The 19,658-nt window shown below is 43.0% G+C and overlaps 1 protein-coding gene across 1 annotated transcript; it reads left to right on the top strand.

The window, feature by feature from the left end:
• The first annotated feature begins 2,691 nt into the window (after positions 1–2,691).
• aox6 (aldehyde oxidase 6) lies at positions 2,692–19,263 on the top strand. The gene is made up of 31 exons (XM_023997775.2): positions 2,692–2,999; positions 3,275–3,332; positions 3,920–4,016; positions 4,543–4,651; positions 4,731–4,919; positions 5,014–5,094; positions 6,214–6,297; positions 6,646–6,883; positions 6,991–7,142; positions 7,411–7,504; positions 7,611–7,720; positions 7,864–8,048; positions 8,253–8,415; positions 8,523–8,612; positions 9,406–9,575; positions 13,095–13,221; positions 14,590–14,809; positions 14,924–15,048; positions 15,178–15,311; positions 15,453–15,540; positions 15,648–15,734; positions 15,867–16,058; positions 16,395–16,622; positions 16,722–16,817; positions 16,972–17,100; positions 17,274–17,348; positions 17,469–17,521; positions 17,769–17,883; positions 18,037–18,291; positions 18,441–18,608; positions 18,885–19,263. The coding sequence occupies exons 1-31, from the start codon at positions 2,946–2,948 to the stop codon at positions 18,936–18,938; spliced, it is 4,020 nt and encodes a 1,339-aa protein (XP_023853543.1). The 5' UTR covers positions 2,692–2,945; the 3' UTR covers positions 18,939–19,263.
• The last annotated feature ends 395 nt before the right edge of the window (positions 19,264–19,658 follow it).

A 19,658-nucleotide genomic window follows, 5' to 3' on the forward strand; every position in this document is an offset into this window, starting at 1 on the left:
GAAACAATGAGTGATGTCTTTAAAGTGCAGCAGCGCATTTTGAACCCACAACCCAACGCAACCCAACACCTCCCTGTTTTTTCAACTGGTCACTCAGTACAGCACTGCTTCATTTTATTTCAATGTGCCACTACGTTTTTGCGTACTGAACGCAGCCCAGATCTGTGTCTCGTTGGATGTGCAGCTGCTTCACCCTGGGAGAGAAGCTAAGACCATACATACATAAATATGTGGTGAAATGGGGAGCAGATGGGGATCTGGAAGGAGTGATGAGGTAATGGAAGGAGGAAACAACTATGCCAGGGTGATAGGTTGTAACGTTTCCGCGACACAGATCCACAGGGGCATGACTACAATACGGGGARCGTGTCACGCTATACCATACACTTGAACACCACCGCCAGCCTGAGAGAAACCGTACATGTAGCTTTTAAGTTAGAAAAGTAGACGTTTGAACTGAGGTTGAGAGAGACACAAACGGACACAGTGGGCGAGACACAACATGAGCAGTCGAGTACTAATCCCAGTATGCCTATGTATGCTAGGCTAATCCCAGTCATCCCAGAGGAGAGCAGCCTTCCACAGCCTTACAGCACCCTGCATTATCAGCACTGTGATGAGCGCACCAGGAGGCACGCTGCCCATGATCATTCCCCAGCAGGGGGCCAGCAGGGAGCCAGCAGGGAGCCAGTTGCAGTCTGGGGCTCATCCATAAACATGAAGCCTAGTCCCACTGGGCATCCATGGTGGTGCCCCACCACCACTACTCACTCAGCACCCTAAAGTGTCTGCCCTGTCCTTCAACACTTAACATTGCTTTAATGGTTATTTTGATGTAAGTCTCCCCTTCATTTAAATCATGTTTCATCTTCATTTCAACTCCAGAGTTTGGCTGACTAGTAACACCACTGGGTTAAATTCCCCAGTCTGGATTCCTGAGAGGGTTTGCTTCTCGAGTGAGCGAAAGAAATGAAGGAAAGAGGTTTTCAAGTCAAATTCAGAGTCATGTTGTTCACTCAACCTCTTGGMGAAGTCAGACTGAATTAGAAACGAGCTGAGAACGTAAATCCGTCTGACTGTGCTCTAGTCGTCTGAGCATTATGTAAGTGTGTTCTGCAGTGCTGATCCTATCTTCAAAGTTGACTGTTGAAACAGCATGTAAGACACCACATTGGACACGGCAGCACGGCTGAAATCGCTCAGATCTCCTAGCTGAGTAACCAAAGACAGAAGCTAGACTGTACTGTATGTACACTGATGTTGTTTTAGATAGGGGACATCCAGTATCATAATAAAGGAATAATACCAATGTGAACCCCTGAGGGGAAAAGGGAAAAGCACACTGATGTGGTACCTATCKTACCATAACATTATTCTATCTCCCTATTCACACAAACAACCCAGAAGAAGCTCATATTCAGCTGACATGCTAATTGTATGTATGGTTRGGGGCTTATCTACAGMKACCCCTGGTACACGAAGTCATGAACTCAATGGGGTCACTTTAATGAATTAATAGATTCATTCATTAATACTCATTTCGGTGTCTTGTCATACAGAATTATTAGACACAATTTTCTTGTGAAAGTGCATTTCTCATTCTCAGTCCCCTGGGACAGACCTGTCCTACAGAGCAGCAGAGAAGAGAGGGACCTGGCAACGAAACAACAGCCCACAGACAGGAAGCACAGTCTAGGTCAGCCTGTCTGACTGGGAGACAATGTGCTGCTGGAGAGAGAGAGAGAGCGAAGCGAGGCGAGAGCGAGGAGCGAGAGAGAGAGAGAGAGAGAGAGAGAGAGAGAGAGAGAGAGAGAGAGAGAGAGAGAGAGAGAGAGAGAGAGAGAGAGAGAGAGAGAACGAGAGAGAGAGAGAGAGAGAGAGAGAGAGAGAGAGAGAGAGAGAGAGAGAGAGAGAGAGAGAGAGGAGAGAGAGAGAGAGAGAGAGAGAGAGAGAGAGAGAGAGAGAGAGAGAGAGAGAGAGACACACAGAGAGAAGACACCAGAGAGAGAGAGAGAACAAGGTGTCCTGCCAACACCCAAAAAGGCTATCTATCAGTCTTCCTCTGAGAGTGTGGAATTTAGTGCACATGGGCAGAATACATTTAACCCTAACCATGCCTCTATGAAATCAAAACAACACTCCACAAACAACATCATGATATTGAAAATGATTTATTCTACTTTTTTTACTGCCCATCACATTATGATTTGGCACGTCTCAGAAAGAAAATTACTCAAATGCAATTGTTGTATATTATAAATGTCAGCTTTATATTTATTTTTATTTTACCTTTATTTAACTAGGCAAGTCAGTTAAGAACAAAATCTTATTTGCAATGACGGCCTAGGAACAGTGGGTTAACTGCCTTGTTCCCGGCCAAAACGACAGATCTTTACCTTGTCAGCTCGATCAATCAATGTGGTAGCCTAACAATGATTTTGTTGAGAGGATTTTCGGTAGGTTAGGTTCTAGTGCCACCCTCTGGTTAGAAGTGCATAGTTTCATTCTCTTTGGTCAAAGTTATGCAAAGAAAATAACATTTAATAGGTTATTTTTCCATTTAGGGCACGTTACGATACCAAGATGTCATTCATTGAATTGTATTAATCCTGTATCGGGACACTATCGGTTAGTGTTGATTGAATTAAGAGGTTTCAACTTTGTTGTTACATAACATTGACATTGGGAGGTGGAGTCAATTTACAGTAGACTATGGCACTCCAAATGTACTCTCTCCTCTGACTACCGTATCGATTTAAAACCAGTAATTATCAACTGGTTTAGGGGACTGTTGTATATCAACCACTAGGTGAAAAGTTCTACAAAACTGGCAGGAAAGCAGCTGAATTTGCTTTCGTCAAGGAGGCGTGTGAGGTCACTGGGGGATTTATTGAGTGGTCGCAAAAACAGTCAACACTGGACTTTAATGCGCAAATGAGAGGAAAATGAGTGAGAATAAAGAAACCGACTGCTTGTGTTTCTATGTCAACGGTAAAAAGGTAAATAATTTACTGTATTATTCTATTGTGCATTAGCTGTATGTTGTTTTCAAGTTGTAGCACTTTGCGATTATTTTGCACATTGCCTAACTTTAGCCTACTGTTCCTCTACAAAACTGTCTGCATGGCTGCTAATGTTGTTTACCAATGATTACTTCCCGTCGTCTGTGTTTGTACCGAAGATACTGGATGTAGGCCTCAGGTCAACTCTCTCAGAATGACCGAAAAAACTAATGCCAAGTACTTTACACGATTTCTCTCCTACTTTCAAACAGGTGACCGAAAACAATGCAGACCCAGAGACTATGTTACTGTCTTACCTCAGAGAGAGGTGTATCCTTTTCTTGCTGAAGATGTATCGATGAGAAGTGACGCACCAACATTGAATTAAGTATTTACATTGAAATGAATAATATAGTGCACTATTTTTGTTGTTGTCATTGTGATTATACTCTTATTAATATTTATTCTAAAGAAAAACGGACAGATGCTGTGTAACCTATAGCCAACTTATTGCACAATCAGTAGCTTATAAAAATCCATACTTTATGGGTAGCGCACTGATTTTATAAGTGTGTTTTGTTTACCACACAAGCCAGTCCAGAGTTTGAGGTGTGACAATAATGATAAGGCCTATCAGAGATAGTTCCATGGGGGCGTGTCACTGTGAGTGTGCACTTTCCTTTGATTATGATTGGCTGTATAATATATTCCTTGGAATCATTTCTTGTTATGGTATGTGGAAATATGGATACTGATAGATTGTCTCCTCAGTTGGTAACGTTGTGGGTTGAATTTCTGCATTGATCACATGCTGAAAATGTATCCATCGATCACTCACTGTACTGTAAGTCACTTTGGATAAAAATGTCTGCTGAGTGGCATATACTATTATATTCCTTGACGGTGCCTGACTCCAGTGAGGTTGACTGGTACCAAGTACGGATGTGGAGGAGGAGGATGTGGCGCCTGTACTGTCATGGTGTCTCGCTACCAGCCTGGCACCAAGACCATCCTGTATCCTTTCATCCCTCAACAAACATCCATCATTTGGATATATGATTGACTGATTTTTATGAAGTTTACACTGATGAATACTATAATTGGCATACTGAGACAGTAACTTTTAAGTAGGCCTTTCCTGTGGGGTGGCAGGTAGCCCAGTGGTTAGAGCGTTGGGCCAGTAACCGAAAGATTGCTGGATTGAATCCCCGAGCTGACAAGGTACAYATCTGTCGTTCTGCCCCTGAACAAGGCAGTTAACCAACCCACTGTTCCCTGGTAGGCTGTCATTGTCAATAAGAATTTGTTCTTAACTGACTTGTCTAGTTAAATAAAAATGAATAYAAAATGAGATGGCAGCAGCAGGTGCCCTTTGGACATAAGTTGCATGAAAGAAAACTGATAAATGGACAAATCCAACATTTATCCTCCAATGTTTTCAAAGCCCTACTTATGATGTCCTCTGTTATACTTGAATGATATATTATGTTCATATTGAAAATGTAAATGCCACTCAGGCCAGTTTACCTTCACCTACTAGCCATTACTCTGCCAACGCCTGCCTGCTGCCAGTCTGCCAGCTTCAGGGGGCAGCCGTCACCACTGTGGAGGGCATTGGCAACACCAAGACCAGGGTGCACCCAGTACAGGTAGGCCCTACAATGCATGGATGAGTGAAGCTCTCATTCAGTGTGGCTGACTGGATTATATGCTTGTGTGTGCTTGCAGGAGCGTATAGCTAAGGCCCACGGGTCTCAGTGTGGYTTCTGTACTCCAGGCATGGTGATGTCCATGTACACTTTACTGAGGAACAAACCACAGCCCAACATGGAGGACATCACAGTGGCACTTGGAGGCAATTTGTGCCGGTGCACAGGATATCGTCCCATTGTTGATGGCTGCAAGACTTTTASTCCGGTATAAATTATATTGCACATAAGACACATGCATTGCATTTTGTATTTACTGTCTGTAAAGTGAATGTATAATCCATCCTGTTATCCATCTTTAGGAATCAAACTGTTGTCAAGCCAATGGTAATGGTGCTGGATGTTGTTTGAATGGAGATTCGCCTCCGGAGAGATCAGAGAATGTGAGTGAATCTTTCTATTCAGGCCATACACATTTTATGAAATGTTTAACAGATTTTCCTTTTTTGAAAAGTGAGGCAAGTGAGCGAATAAACATGAATAAATCATGTAGAACCTCTTGTTAAAATACTATATTAACCTTAGTTCAARGCCTAGTGACCTAATCAAGAGATTCTTGCGTGACTTAAAGGCTTAAAGAGGCATGGTTCAGCCATAGCCCGATAGGAAGTATTTTTATCTCTTTACTGGAAGCTTGAGGACATTTTATTTTTGCTCTAAATCGTACAACTTTAAAAAAAAATATATATATATATATTTATTTTGTATGTTTTTGTGTGAAAAGGGGCATGCATTAAAGGGTAATATGCAGTTGCTACATCCATTTTTGGACTTGTAAATGAATGATATGTACKCATTCATTCTTGAAAATATAATTTATGATTCATGGGCTTAGTTCAACTGTTGTACCACATCAGAGCCCAAAATATAAGCTTGTTTTACTCCAATGTTTGTAAACAAAGTAATGTAAAGAAACTCTAATACCCTCAACATGGTTAAAAACTATAATTTGGATGGATGGTCAGTCCTTGCATCCATTGCTCTGTCTATGCATTTGAGAGTGTTTCTCTAGCCCTATCCCTCAGCTTTTTACAGAAACGGGGGAAGCCGCTTTTTACTATTTCAACTGCTGATCGCTCCTTTAAACACTACATTTAATTTGTATGGCTTAACCGTATAATATAATATAATTTAGTCATTGTATTGTCGAGTGGCGCAGCGGTCTTAGGCAGTGCATCTCAGTGCTAGAGGCGTCACTACAGACCCTGGTTCGATTCCAGGCTGTATCACAACCGGCCGTGATTGGGAGCTGCACAATTGGCCCAGCATGGTAAGGGTTAGGCCGGGGTAGGCCGTCATTGTAAATAAGAATTTGTTCTTAACTGACTTGCCTAGTTAAATAWAGGTTCAATTTAAACAAATGTTACCACCTCACTAATGATACTGTAAAGTTATAGTTCACAATTCCATGACATTGCTTCATTTAATCCGATTTAACACACTTGTTTTATAAAAAGCGAGACGTGTTTGTTGGCATACATGACCTTGACTGTGTCTTCCAGGAGCTTCCACCACAGCTGTTTGACCAGGAGGACCTRCTCCCTCTGGACCCCACCCAAGATCTCATCTTCCCCCCAGAACTCATAGTAAGGCAGCGGGACAAGTGGCTACTCAATGTACTAGTGGTCAAATAGTGAATTACACAGTTTGATATGCTCTCATCATATACTGTATGTCACTGTGTAACAGTCAAAAAGTACCATTCTTCAGTCTAGAATGGTTGAATTAACAACCTTTACACAAGACAGAATTATTAATTGACACCAAATCGGCAAAATACTGTTATTTTGCTGTAAGAGTTATAAGAATGAGTTGCTATAAGAATGCCTCATAGGTCTTATACTCTGTAATGTCATTAAAACAGTCTATATCCTCGTTAGTCTATAACCTAGCGATATTTATATCCTGACAATCCTCTGCTATTCTCCACTCAGCTGATGGCAGAGACGGAGCCCCAGGTTAGTCAGCTGTTCCGTGGGGAAAGGATGGTGTGGGTCTCCCCTGTGTCCCTGGAGGAACTGATCCAGCTGAAGACCAGCCACCCTCAGGCACCGCTGGTCATGGGCAACACCAACATCGGCCCAGACATCAAGTTCAAAGGTGCCTGGCATCCCATAATAATATCACCCACCAGAGTCCAGGAGCTGTTCGAGGTTACCAAGACTCCGCAAGGTTAGCTCTCTCGTTTTTTTTCTCTCGGTTTCGGTCTCGGTCTCTCTCTCTCTCTCTCTCTCTCTCTCTCTCTCAGAACTGTTCATGTGTGTCTGTTGTGTCTGTAGGTGTGTGTATCGGGGCTGGCTGCAGTCTGTCTGTGGTTAAGGCCCTGTTGGAGGGGCTGGTCCAGGAGATTCCTGAGGAGAAGACGGAGATATACAGGTCCCTCCTACAGCAGCTGGGGAACCTGGGAGGACAGCAGATACGTAACGTTGCCGTGCGTATGAATAATCTGTTTCTGTTATTCACTAACAGGTTTGTAGCCTGGTCCCAGAATGTAGCCTGGTTTGTCCGGTCTTGCCAGCACCTTTGGTCATTGTTGGCTATATAGCACAAACAMGTCTGGAACCAGGCTAACAGCTGTGCTGCACATTACTGTCCAAATCTCTACGTCTTAACTACCCTCAGGGGATCACTGGTAAACATGTATTCTTGCATTTCTTTGACTGTTTAACATATTTATGGTGTGTTTCTGTGTGTGTTAGTCCATTGGAGGCAATATTGTCAGTGCATATCCCAATTCAGACCTGAACCCTGTGTTCGCTGCTGGGAACTGCACACTTAATGTGGTGTCAAAGAGTGAGTTGTCAGTAGTGACCATTTTCATTCATTTAATTTATTCCGTGTCTAATTTAACCATGTATTGAATTATTACAAATCATTGTGTTAATTGGTTCTCTTCCAGGGGGAAGACAAGAAATCCTGCTTAATAAAGATTTCTTTGTGGGGTTTGGAAAAACATCTCTAAAACCGGATGAGATTGTCCTGTCTGTGTTCATACCAGTATCTAGACAGGTACAGTAAGAATCCACTTGGGAATGGAGAACCTCTTGAGAATCTCATGCATTTGACCTCACCAGGAAMAACTCCTGGCCTTGAGGTGAGTTGAACCATGTGACTGCACGAACAACAACGTTTTTCCAATCTAATGTGTGCAGGGAGAGTTCATGCGAGCGTTCCGCCAGGCCCCTCGTAAGGAGAACGCCCTGGCCACGGTGACCACTGGGATGAGGGTCATGTTCACAGAGGGTTCCAGCGTGGTCAAGGAGCTTAGTATCTACTACGGCGGTGTAGGGCCATGCACTGTRAGCGCCACCAAAACATGTGCTGCAGTCATCGGAAGGTACAGAGGGAATTTTTAACACAGTTAGCAGGATTTGCTTAATGGGCTATTTTCTTTTGAGGAGAGCTAGCTAAACTTGTTTGTAATTCATATGTTTCCTTGTTACCCTCCTCAGTAATGTTCTTGTTGTGTTACATTATCTGTGTTTTACATCCTTGCTTGTTTTGTACCCCCTCCCCCACGTCCAAACACACACCCCTCCAGGAAGTGGGATGAGCAGACGCTGAGTGAAGCCTACACCCAGCTCTTAGATGAGATATCCCTGTCTCCCTCCCACCCCGGTGGGCAGGTGGAGTTCCGCAGGTCCCTAACTCTCAGCCTCCTCTTCAAGTTCAATCTGGAGATGTTGCACAAGCTCTGGGAGATGGTATGGACTGGGTCACTCTTCGCCCAATTGGTAGCCTACTTTGCAAATTTGGAACTTGGATTTGCTAATGTTTCTCTAAATATAGATATGTTTTTGGCATTGTACAGAATGTGATCCAGGAGGACCTATCAGAAGAGATCAGCAGTGGAATACGTCCACTACCTAAACAGCTACAGCCCAGCCTACAAGAGTTCCAGGTCTGTTTGATTTTATTTTAGTCGGTTGAAGACGAATTTAGCGATTTCACCTACCCCAACCAGTGACTCTATTCCTCATTGTGCAGTACGTGTGACCTGACATSAACAAATGCTCCAAAAACACCCAAATCGTCCTTTTAGAAACYTGATGCAGGTCTTTACATGTTGTACACGTGACATTGTCATTCTGAARGTTATATTCCGTTTTGTTGCGACTCGAGCGATACCTCGCCGTCCTTTCTAGCGGCAGGCTATACGGAGAATGGAACAGCTGGATAGGGGAAACGGCTCGAGTCGTACCATTTCATGTTTACAGCACCTAAAGAACCTGCATCATTATACTGGAACATTTCTAAAAGGAACTTTTTGTTTWGTTTTTTAGCATTTGTTCATGTTTTTTCAGAGCCTCCATACTGCATAACGAGGATGAGGAAGTGAAGTGCTGGTTGGMGTAAATTGTAAAAATACAGAAAATCGTAACAAAAAAGTATCTGGACCCTTCTATAACATGCGATTTACATCGAAAATGTTAATTTGCTTGTAAAAAAAACAACGTATTTTTTAAGAACAAATTCTTATTAACATTCATGGTTTGATCATGTTACCCCTTCCTTAATCTGTTAACCCAGGACTAAAATCTCACATCATTAGATCAGTTCACGTATTCTGTCCGCGAAAGATTACCCCTGCCTACAAACCAACATTTCCTCTGAGMACAAAGTTGGATTGATTGGTCTGGAAACAAACACGGTTACATCTCAGGCTGTCATAAAAACATGTGTTTTTTTTGCAGGCTGTGGTGAAAGGCCAGAGTGGTGACGACCCAGTAGGTCGGCCTATCATGCACCGTTCAGCCATCAGCCAGGCTACTGGAGAAGCTGTTTACTGTGATGACATCCCCAAGATGGACGGAGAGCTCCACCTAGTCCTGGTCACCAGCACCAGACCACATGCTAAGATCCTGTAAGTCCTGGAGAACATTGCCAAGGATTCATGGATAAGTTTCCTCACAAACCACTTTTTTTAGTTCATAACATACTGAGCTCTATTTTAACAAACCTAAAGCAATTGTAAATCTAAGCACTGGCGGTAGCACTATAGGTCAGGGGGATCAGAAATATTTGTGCTATTTTCACAGCCGGAATTGTGAGCGCATTAGCTAGTGGTGGCACAATGAATAAACAAGTTGTAGGTGTGACGAGGGCTTGGCCACRCACTGGCCTATCAAGGCYTTCCATGGCTTAATAATGCATGCTTTTGTCATGTTCTGTTGGTTATTGGCAGTCTGTGCGGTATCATCAACACTAATTCGGCTGGGGGAACGGAATATTCTCGTCCTAGTCCCCCTTTATTAAAAAATAAAAACATTTGGAACTTATTCGGGGTCTTAACTTATTGTTCAGAGTTAGAACAATAGAATGCACAAGGTGCAATTAAGAAATTTGGTTGTGCGTAAGCAGTTACACAATTAGTCCATGTCAGCTCATTTTTTTTCTTCCAGCGGCCAGCTATCTAAACTTGTAAGCATGGTCAAATTACCGACCTGTGTGGGGTCCATTGATCATCCGTTATTATATTAAAACCTGCAAATGTTTGCCTCCAACCAATGGCAAAATGTGCTAGAATTCAGACAATTTGCTGTAAAACTGCACATTTTTCTCTCAGCCCCATGGAAAAAATGCGTAGAATTGCAGCAAAGTTGCTTTAAAACAGCAATATCTTCAGTGTCTGGCCTACGTGGAGTTTAAAAAAATATTTTTGTATTTATTAACACGCATACAAAATAATAAAAGGAGCTGGCCAAAATAATGTGTACTGAACAAAAATATAAACGCAACATGTAAAGTGTTGGTCCCAGGTTTCATGAGCTGAAATAAAAGATCTCAGAATTTTTCCATATGCACGAAAAGCTTATTTCGCTTACATTTTTTGCAGAAATGTGTTTACATCCCTGTTAGGGAACATTTCTCCTTTGCCAAGATAATCCATCCACCTGACAGGTGTGGCATATCAAGAAGCTGATTAAACAGCATGATCATTATACAGGTGCACCTTGTGCTGGGGACAATAAAAGGCCACTCTAAGATGTGCAGTTTTGTCACGCAACACAATGCCACAGATGTCTCAAGTTTTGAGGGAGTGTGCAATTGGCATGCTGACTGCAGGAATGTCCAGCAGAGCTGTTGCCAGAGAATTMAATGTTAATTTCTCTACCATAAGCCGCCTCCAACGTCATTTTAGAGAATTGAGTATGTCCAACTGGCCTCACAACCGCAGACCATGTATATGGTGTCGTGTGGGTGAGCGGTTTACTGATGTCAACAGTGCCCCATGGTAGRGGTGGGGTTATGGTATGGGCAGACATAATCTATGGACAATGAACWCAATTGCATTTTATCGATGGCWATTTGAATGCAGAGAGGTACAGTGACGAGATCCTGAGACCCATTGTTTTGCCATTCATCCGCCGCCATCACCTCATGTTTCAGCATTATAATGCACTGCCCCATGTCACTAGGATCTGTACACAATTCCTGGAAGCTGAAAATGTTCAAGTTCTTCCTTGGCCTGCATACTCACCAGACATGTCACCCATTGAGCATGTTTGGGGTGCTCTGGGTCGACATGAAAATGGTCACACCAGATACTGACTAGTTTTCTGATCTATGTCCCTACCATTTGTTTAAGGTATCTGTGACCAACCGATGCATATCTATATTCTCAGTCATGTGAAATCCATAGATTAATGAATAATGAATGTATTTCAATTGACGGGTGTCCTTATGTGAACTGTTACTCGGCTTAATTGTTGCATGTTGCATTTTATATTTTTGTCCAGTATAGATAAAACGGATTTCCACTTTTTTTTGCTGTTTTGCTGTTCCCGAACTTGATCTTTTAAATAAAGCTTTGTGATTAGCTAAAAGTCTATGCCTTAAAATAATATTGATTGTTTTAAGATTGTCATACCATGGATTATTTAGCTATTTGATTTAGAATTTTAGGACCCCTGTAGGTATCCCCCCAAAAAGTTATTTGATAAAATATTGCATTTGGCCTTTACTACTATAGCCCATAGAAACGCATTGAATAAAACATTCATAAATGGCAACAGACAGTCCAAAAATGTAAAATGTTTTGAAGTGTTTGCCCTATATCTAGGAGATATACAGTAAGAAAGCTCAGGAAATATTTTTGTTTTTTGTACACATATTTGACCACTTTTTTTGGGGGGGGGACAAAACTACCTCCAAAACCAATGTGTTCGTGAGAGAAGCATCTTTCAGCTTAGATTGTAGGCCAAACCGTTTGGACACAAGTCATTTTTGTGAGAAGACCGATTATCGGGGTGTCTCATGGTCTGACAAATACCACTGTAGCTCGGCCGCCTTCCACCGCCAATGCGGAAGGCCGATTTATAGGCTGATGTGGTGGATTGAGATGCAGCCCATGGGAAATATTTTTAGCATAAAGTGATGGATTTTGTTGGAGATTGACACACAAGTGTGTCAATAGACTCTTAATTAAGATTTATTTTAAAGCGGTCTTAGGAGCCAAACCCTTTATTAATAATCTTGTCTACTTGGTGAATGGATTGGGCCAGACAAAAAAGACTGCCTTCATTGAGAGGCTAAACTTGGTTTTTAATCTAATGAAACAAAATGGGGAATGTTTCTTTAATATGGGGTTTACGGGCACAAAAAACACCTTGTGTTCCATGGGGGGGGGATGTAATTATAATTTGTACTATGCAAATTGCCTACAAGTAAGCCCAATAAACGATTTTATTGGAAAATAGCATCGTAACTTCATACCTTGATTACATTGAGACACGATCACGTCTCTCTTTTTATTTGTGGGATTACTAAATCATTTTTCTAAATTAAAATCATTGTTTGTTTTTCTAAACTTTGGAGGGCCAAAAATAATCACTTGCAGGCCGGTTAGGGCCCACGGGCCGCCTGTTGTACACCCCTGGTGTAGATCATACAGTGAGCAGAGTCCCAATCATTCATATAATCACCAATACTGCCTCTCATTTAATGAGGAATCTTAAGATATTCATTTGGCTGCACTGTGCTAAATATTGAATTATAAAAATCCAATAGAACCCTCTATCCACAGCCAACAGTAATAATGGGTTTTATCCAGGTTGTATAGAATACAAAGTYTAGACCTTACTCACACATTCACTATTCATTGGACAGGAAGTGGGCTTCATAGACACACCAGTGTAGAGAGACTGGCTATTGTTAACCAGCATGGTGCGTCATGTGGGCCTCAATAGGTAGTTATRCTCAWTGTTAAATGGGTATACACCACCATAGATCCTTATCTGAATGTCATTCACTGTAAATGAGTAATGGCCATATGAACCCAACGCCATGTATAATCCTAACCTGTATGAAATGAGAGGTAGTATTGGTTAGTATGTGAATGACTGTCTCTCTACTCACTGTATTTCCCCCCCCCTCCTAACAGAGACATAGATATCAGTGAAGCTCTCCAGGTTCCAGGTGTGGTAGATGTCATCACTTCTAAAGACATCCCAGGGAAGAAGTTTAGGACGTTTACAGGCATAGACGAGGACATTCTGGCTCAGAATGAGGTATTGTAGTGCTTCATCGAAGAGACACAACCAGAATCGCACGTGTCATGTCATATCATATGTGTTGTTGTTTTCATACAGTGTATGATGTCATCAAAGGCTTGTCCAGTGTGTTGTCACACCGGAACTGAGTAGCCATGCTGTTWATTCACCTCACAATGTAGACTATACTGTGTATATACAAAAGTATGTGGACACCCCTTCAAATTAGTGGATTCTGCTATTTCAGCCACACCTGTTGCTGACAGGTGTGTAAAATTGAGCACACAGCCATGTAATCTCCATAGATTAACATTAGGCAGTAGAATGGCCTTACTGAAGAGCTCAGTGACTTTCAAAGTGGCCCTGTCATAGGATGCCACCTTTCCAACAAGTCAGTTCTTCAAATTTCTGCCCTGCAAGACCTGCCCCGGTCAWCTGTAGGTGCTGTTATTGTGAAGTGGAACGTCTAGGAGCAACAATGGCTCAGCCGCGAACTGTTAGGCCACACAAGCTCACAGAACGGGACCGACGAGTGCTAAAGCGCATATCGTGTAAAAATCATCTGTCCTTGGTTGCAACACTCACTACCGAGTTCCAACTGCCTCTGGAAGCATCGTCGCTGGGAGCTTCATGAAATGGGTTTCCATGGCCGAGTAGCCGCACACAAGCCTAAGATCACCATGCGCAATGCCAAGCGTCGGCTGMAGTGGTGTAAAGCTCGCCGCCATTGGACTCTGGAGCAGTGGAAACACATTCTCTGGAGTGATTAATCACGCTTCACAATCTGGCAGTCCGACGGATGAATTTGGGTATGGTGGATGCCAGGAGAACACTACCTGCCCGAAGGCATAGTGCTAACTGTAAAGTTTGGTGGAGGAGAAATAATGGCTTTGGGATGTTTTTCATGGTTCGGGCTAGGCCTCTTAGTTTCAGTGAAGGGAAATCTTAACGCTACAGCATACAATGACATTCTAGATGATTCTGTGCTTCCAACTTTGTGGCAAKCTTTTGGGGAAGGCCCTTTCCTGTTTCAGCATGACAATGCCRCTGTGCACAAAGCAAGGTCTACAGAGAAATGGTTTGACTGGCCTGCACAGATCCCTGACCTCWTCGAAAACCTTTMGGATAAATTGGAACGCCGACTGCGAGCCAGGCCTAATCGCCCAACATCAGTGCCTGACCTCACTAATGCTCTTTTGGCTGAATGGAAGCAAGTCCCCCAACTCCATATTAAAGTCCATGATTTTGGAATGAGATGTTCGACGAGCAGGTGTCKACATACGTTTGGTCATGTATGAAGGCCATTCTCACACAGATGCATGACTGTAACTATTAACTATGTRCYCAAATGTTATTGCCAGGTTTATGTACGTCTCTCTTCCTCAGGTGTCATGCGTGGGTCACATGGTGTGTGCAGTGGTGGCTGACACCAGGAAGCAGGCTAAGAGAGGGGCGGCTCTAGTGAAGATCGGCTATGAGGATCTGCCAGGCCCAGTGTTCACTGTTGAGGAGGCTATTGAGAAACAGTCCTTCTTTCTGCCCCAGAGGATGATCGAGCGAGGCAACGTGGATGAGGCTTTTGATAAGGTTGACCACATTTATGAAGGTACAGTATGTCTTAGTTTCGTATGCGTACTAGGTGTGTCAACCTGGTTCCTATCTTGAGTGTTTGTACCGGTTAAGTCGATGTACTGAGCRGCGTTGTGCTCTTTAATCTCAGGGGAGATCCGGCTTGGTGGTCAGGAGCATTTCTACATGGAAACACAGAGCATGGTTGTTGTGCCTTCTGGAGAAGAGAGGGAGCTCAAGGTTTATCTCTCCTGTCAACACCCAACCTATGCCCAGGTACAGTCAACTCTACTCCCTCAATCTCCATCCCTGAGGATAGGAAAATATCAAATAGTCACTGTTGAAGTGTAAGTCATTACTCCTAATTGCCAAATGAAATGTTTCTTGTCTGTGTCTTTTCTGTAGGAATCCATCYCGGAGACTCTTGGGATTCCCTCCAACAGAGTGTCCTGTCATGTGAAGAGAGTTGGCGGAGCGTTTGGAGGGAAAGTGACCAAAACGTCTATCATAGCCTGCATCACTTCTGTGGCTGCATGGAAGTAAGTAAAATACTTCAAAAATAACTGACTTGATCCAATGATACATTACATATTTAACCCAAATGCAATGGTACTCTATGAATCCAAAACATCATTTATGTGTTTGTTTGAATCCCGGCCTGTTCTGATCTGTCTACCCAGGACTGGTCGGGCCGTGCGTTGTGTTCTGGAGAGAGGAGAGGACATGCTGATCACTGGGGCCCGCCACCCTGTCCTGGGCAAACACAAGGTGCTCCCCCTCTTAAGGCTTTGTGATATGACTGACTCACAAAGGGAGGCATTTGAGGGTTCTCTAAGTGGTACTGTAGATTTGACTGATKATGATAATGTCTCCAGGTGGGCTTTATGAACGATGGAAGGATAATGGCTGCAGATCTACATTATTACGCCAACTCTGGAAACACTGCAGATGAGTCTTTGTTGGTGAGTCACTCTTCCTCTGCCTTTCACCATTCAATTCTTAGCTTTCAAGGAGGACTTAGGGTTAACACCAGACTCCGTCTCTATGCTTGTCATAAGCAGTGTCTGAGCTCTTTGCTCCCTCCTTTTCTCCAGGTAATAGAGAAGATTCTCCTTCACCTGGACAATGCCTACAACGTGCCCAACCTTCGCGGTCGCTCGGTGGCGTGTAAAACCAACCTGCCCTCCAACACGGCGTTCCGAGGCTTCGGCGTGCCCCAGAGCATGTTGGTCACTGAGAACATGATCAATGACGTGGCCATGAAGTTGGGCTGCAACGCTGAAGAGGTCAGAGGTCAAGTGTTAGGGGTCCGGGAGGGTAAATGGGGACAGGGAGGAAAGCCATATYAATAGAATCTAGCTAATTTACGTTTCTATGATGAAAGAGTGGGTGGTACCAGAGCCTTCTATTGAGGAAAATCGAATTGATATAAACAAAAATCTCTCAGCGGTTAGTCTCGTGACAGACATGCATAAATTAAGTCTGTTCAAAAACTGATGAGGTCGGATTATTAAGCTGAATATGCTATAAAGTCAATATGCTATAAATGCCTTATAGGTTTCATAAAGTACTGTGTACACTTCATAACGTCGTTCTCTTAATATTTTCTCTTTCTTGAGCAGATCCGTGAGATAAACATGTACAAGGAGGTGTCCCTGACACATTACAAGTTTGAGTTTGATCCTAAGAACCTCCTGCGTTGCTGGGATGAATGCAAGGAGAAGTCTGACTACGGCAGCAGACGCAAATCCATCGCCCAGTTTAACCAGCAGAACCGCTGGAAGAAGAGAGGCATGGCCACGATACCCATTAAGTATGGCATCGCATTCTCAGACGGCTTCCTTAACCAGGTTTGCTTTGCCTTGCACTGTCAAATGAGTCAATCAAATTATACATAATGAATCAATAAAATAGAGGTTTGATATTTTCACTGTGTGTCTGTGAGACAGGCTGCATCTCTGGTACACATCTACAAGGATGGTTCTGTTCTAGTCAGTCATGGTGGAACCGAGATGGGCCAGGGAATACACACTAAAATGCAACAGGTAGGTACAGTATTTTCTCACTTAGCTTGACTAGTTGGAGTGAAATAATGATTGTAGTACACATTCTGTACTAACTATAACTATTCCATAAATGTGTACTGCTTCTACTTGGCTGTATGTACTTTTTACATTCAATCAATGAATCTATCTTCAGGTGGCGAGTAGAGAGCTGCACATCCCCGCCTCTCTCATCCACATCACAGAGACCAACACCAGTGCTGTGCCCAACACCTGCCCCTCCGCCGCCTCCTTTGGCACGGATGCCAATGGCATGGCCGTGAAGGTACAGTATTGCAGGGGATCTCCCCGGCTAGCCCGATCCCAGATCAGTTGGTACTCCAACACCTGATGTGGATATWTTCCTGTTGGCGTGTTAGTATGGATATTCAACCGATCGATCAATCATATTCAACCGGTCTGTTGTGCATTTTCTTTTTTTGTTGTCTTGTCCATTAGGATGCCTGTGAGACCCTGTACCAAAGACTAGAACCTGTCAGGAAACAGAACCCAGAAGGCACATGGCAGACCTGGGTATTTCATATTGATGTCCACTTCCCATGACAAAATGATTTAAGTAGAACAGAGGGATATGAATCAGTTCATGAATAGCGACATGGTTCTAAATGACCAGTTTTGTGTTCTGGAAAATAGGTGCGCTCKGCATTCATCCATAAGATCAGTCTGTCAGCTACTGGATACTACAGGTAATGAGATTCAACATAGATTTCCATGCAGACCTAACGCATGGGAGTGTACAGAAAGKCTTTCATCTCGTCTTTTATTTCACTATTGCAGATACAAAACCATTGACTTTTAGGACTGTAGGGCCTATGTGTGAAATCTTGCTACTCTTACCTAATGTGGAAAGATACAAACATGTATAGATTTACAGTAGATGGCATTGTGTGTATAAATGATGTGTGACACACAAAATGCCGACGTTTTGTATAGGGGTCATGACCTCCACATGGACTGGGAGAAGCAGGAGGGCAAGCCGTATGCCTACTACACCTACGGTGCCTGTTGCAGTGAGGTGGAGGTCGACTGTCTCACTGGAGACTACAGGGTAACCTCACTTACACAACCAGTATCTCTTACATGCTTTTACTGTTGTTACACACTTTATCTTAGGTACTAGTCAGCTGGTCAAATTAAGACATTCACTATTTCATACTATGAAATATGCACAATTTTGACGTTGTTTTCTGCCCATGTCTAGACGGTGAGGACAGACATTGTTATGGATATTGGKAGGAGCATCAACCCCTCRGTAGACATTGGCCAGATTGAGGGCGCCTTCATCCAGGGTTTGGGTCTGTACACCATGGAGGAGCTGAAGTTCTCTCCCTCGGGAGTGTTGTACACACGTGGCCCGTCCCAGTACAAGATCCCTGCTCTCTGTGACATACCACTGCAGTTCAACGTCTACCTGCTTTCAGACTCTGACAACCCACATGCCATCTACTCATCTAAGGTGAGCGACGGGTGTGTGTGTGTGTGACCAGGAAAAACTATCGTTACACTAGTTATAGCCTTTAACCAAGACCTTTGGGGTCTACAGTAGTCCGTGAAGAATGTTCTGTCGAGTTAATTTGACGATAAAGTAAATATTCTTCTCTACAGGGCATCGGAGAGCCAGTGCTGTTCCTGGGTAGCTCTGTGTTCTTCGCCATTAAAGACGCGGTGGCAGCAGCRCGGGTAGAGGCTGGTATGGTGGGACCCTTTACCCTGAACAGCCCTGCTACCCCAGAGAGGACCTGTCTGGCCTGTAACACCCCCTTTACTCAGAAGGTAAGGCGACGCCACCAGCCAGTCTCAATTCACTCCCTACCCCAACCCATAATGCTTGACCCTAACCCATCAATGTTTGCCAATTTGAATATGGAGTTTTCATACTGCTTACATCTTACAGATCTGCAAACATAAAGGAGTTAGGAACAGGAAGGGGTAGGGAGTGAAATGGAACCGGCAAGTCGCTAGTTCAAGTACCTTATTCACATGGCAGCCATGACTGTTTGAAATCCAACTTACTGCTCAGGAGTAATGTCAGCCATTGTTCTCTTCCAGATTCCAGCCAGCAAACAAGGATCATTCCAACCATGGGCTTTGAGTATTCCCTGAATTAAAATAACATTCTGATTTGTCAGAGGTATTGATCACTGCCATAAGGAATACTACCTAATCATAGAATGTTACTAACACAGAAATTCTATATTTAGCTGAATAAGGATTAATAACACTGTATGATTGTAATACTTTAAATATCAAATTACAGAATAAGCCTACGCTTTTGCTGCCAACCTATACTTTGCTTAAAATATATATATATATAATAAGTTTGTCTCTAATTAAATTTGATGTAAAAGGTAGGGTTGTCCAATTGTGAATCTATCCAATGCCATGTATGCCTTTCACTTTCAATAAATTGCTTGTTTCTCAACTTGAATTAATGCTTCAAAAATGTATCCTTTAATAGTCAGACATCAGAATGCTTTACAGCACAGAATTAAACCAAAGCTCAAAGTTCACTTCTATTTTTAGGTGAATCTGTGTTCCTCTATTTGTTGACTGCTCTTGGCCGTAGGTCACAGATGCAGGATGTTAAAGTTTGAACAAACAGCCCAAAACATACACGACCAAACAACACCAGATGGTGTATTTATCTTACCCTTGGTTCCTAGGACAAAAGTGAAATTTCAAGCAACAGCGTCAAGCGCATATTCTGGACAAATTTCCAAGTCATCCAGAAAGCACACAATCTGCAAGCAACCCACCAAGACCGAACAACACGTTACGATGAGGTGAATGATTAATAGTTGGCGCCAAGCCCAGGTCTGACGA

The sequence above is a fragment of the Salvelinus sp. IW2-2015 genome, linkage group LG12 (genome assembly GCF_002910315.2).
Source record: "Salvelinus sp. IW2-2015 linkage group LG12, ASM291031v2, whole genome shotgun sequence".
NCBI classification, from domain to species: Eukaryota; Metazoa; Chordata; class Actinopteri; order Salmoniformes; family Salmonidae; genus Salvelinus; species Salvelinus sp. IW2-2015.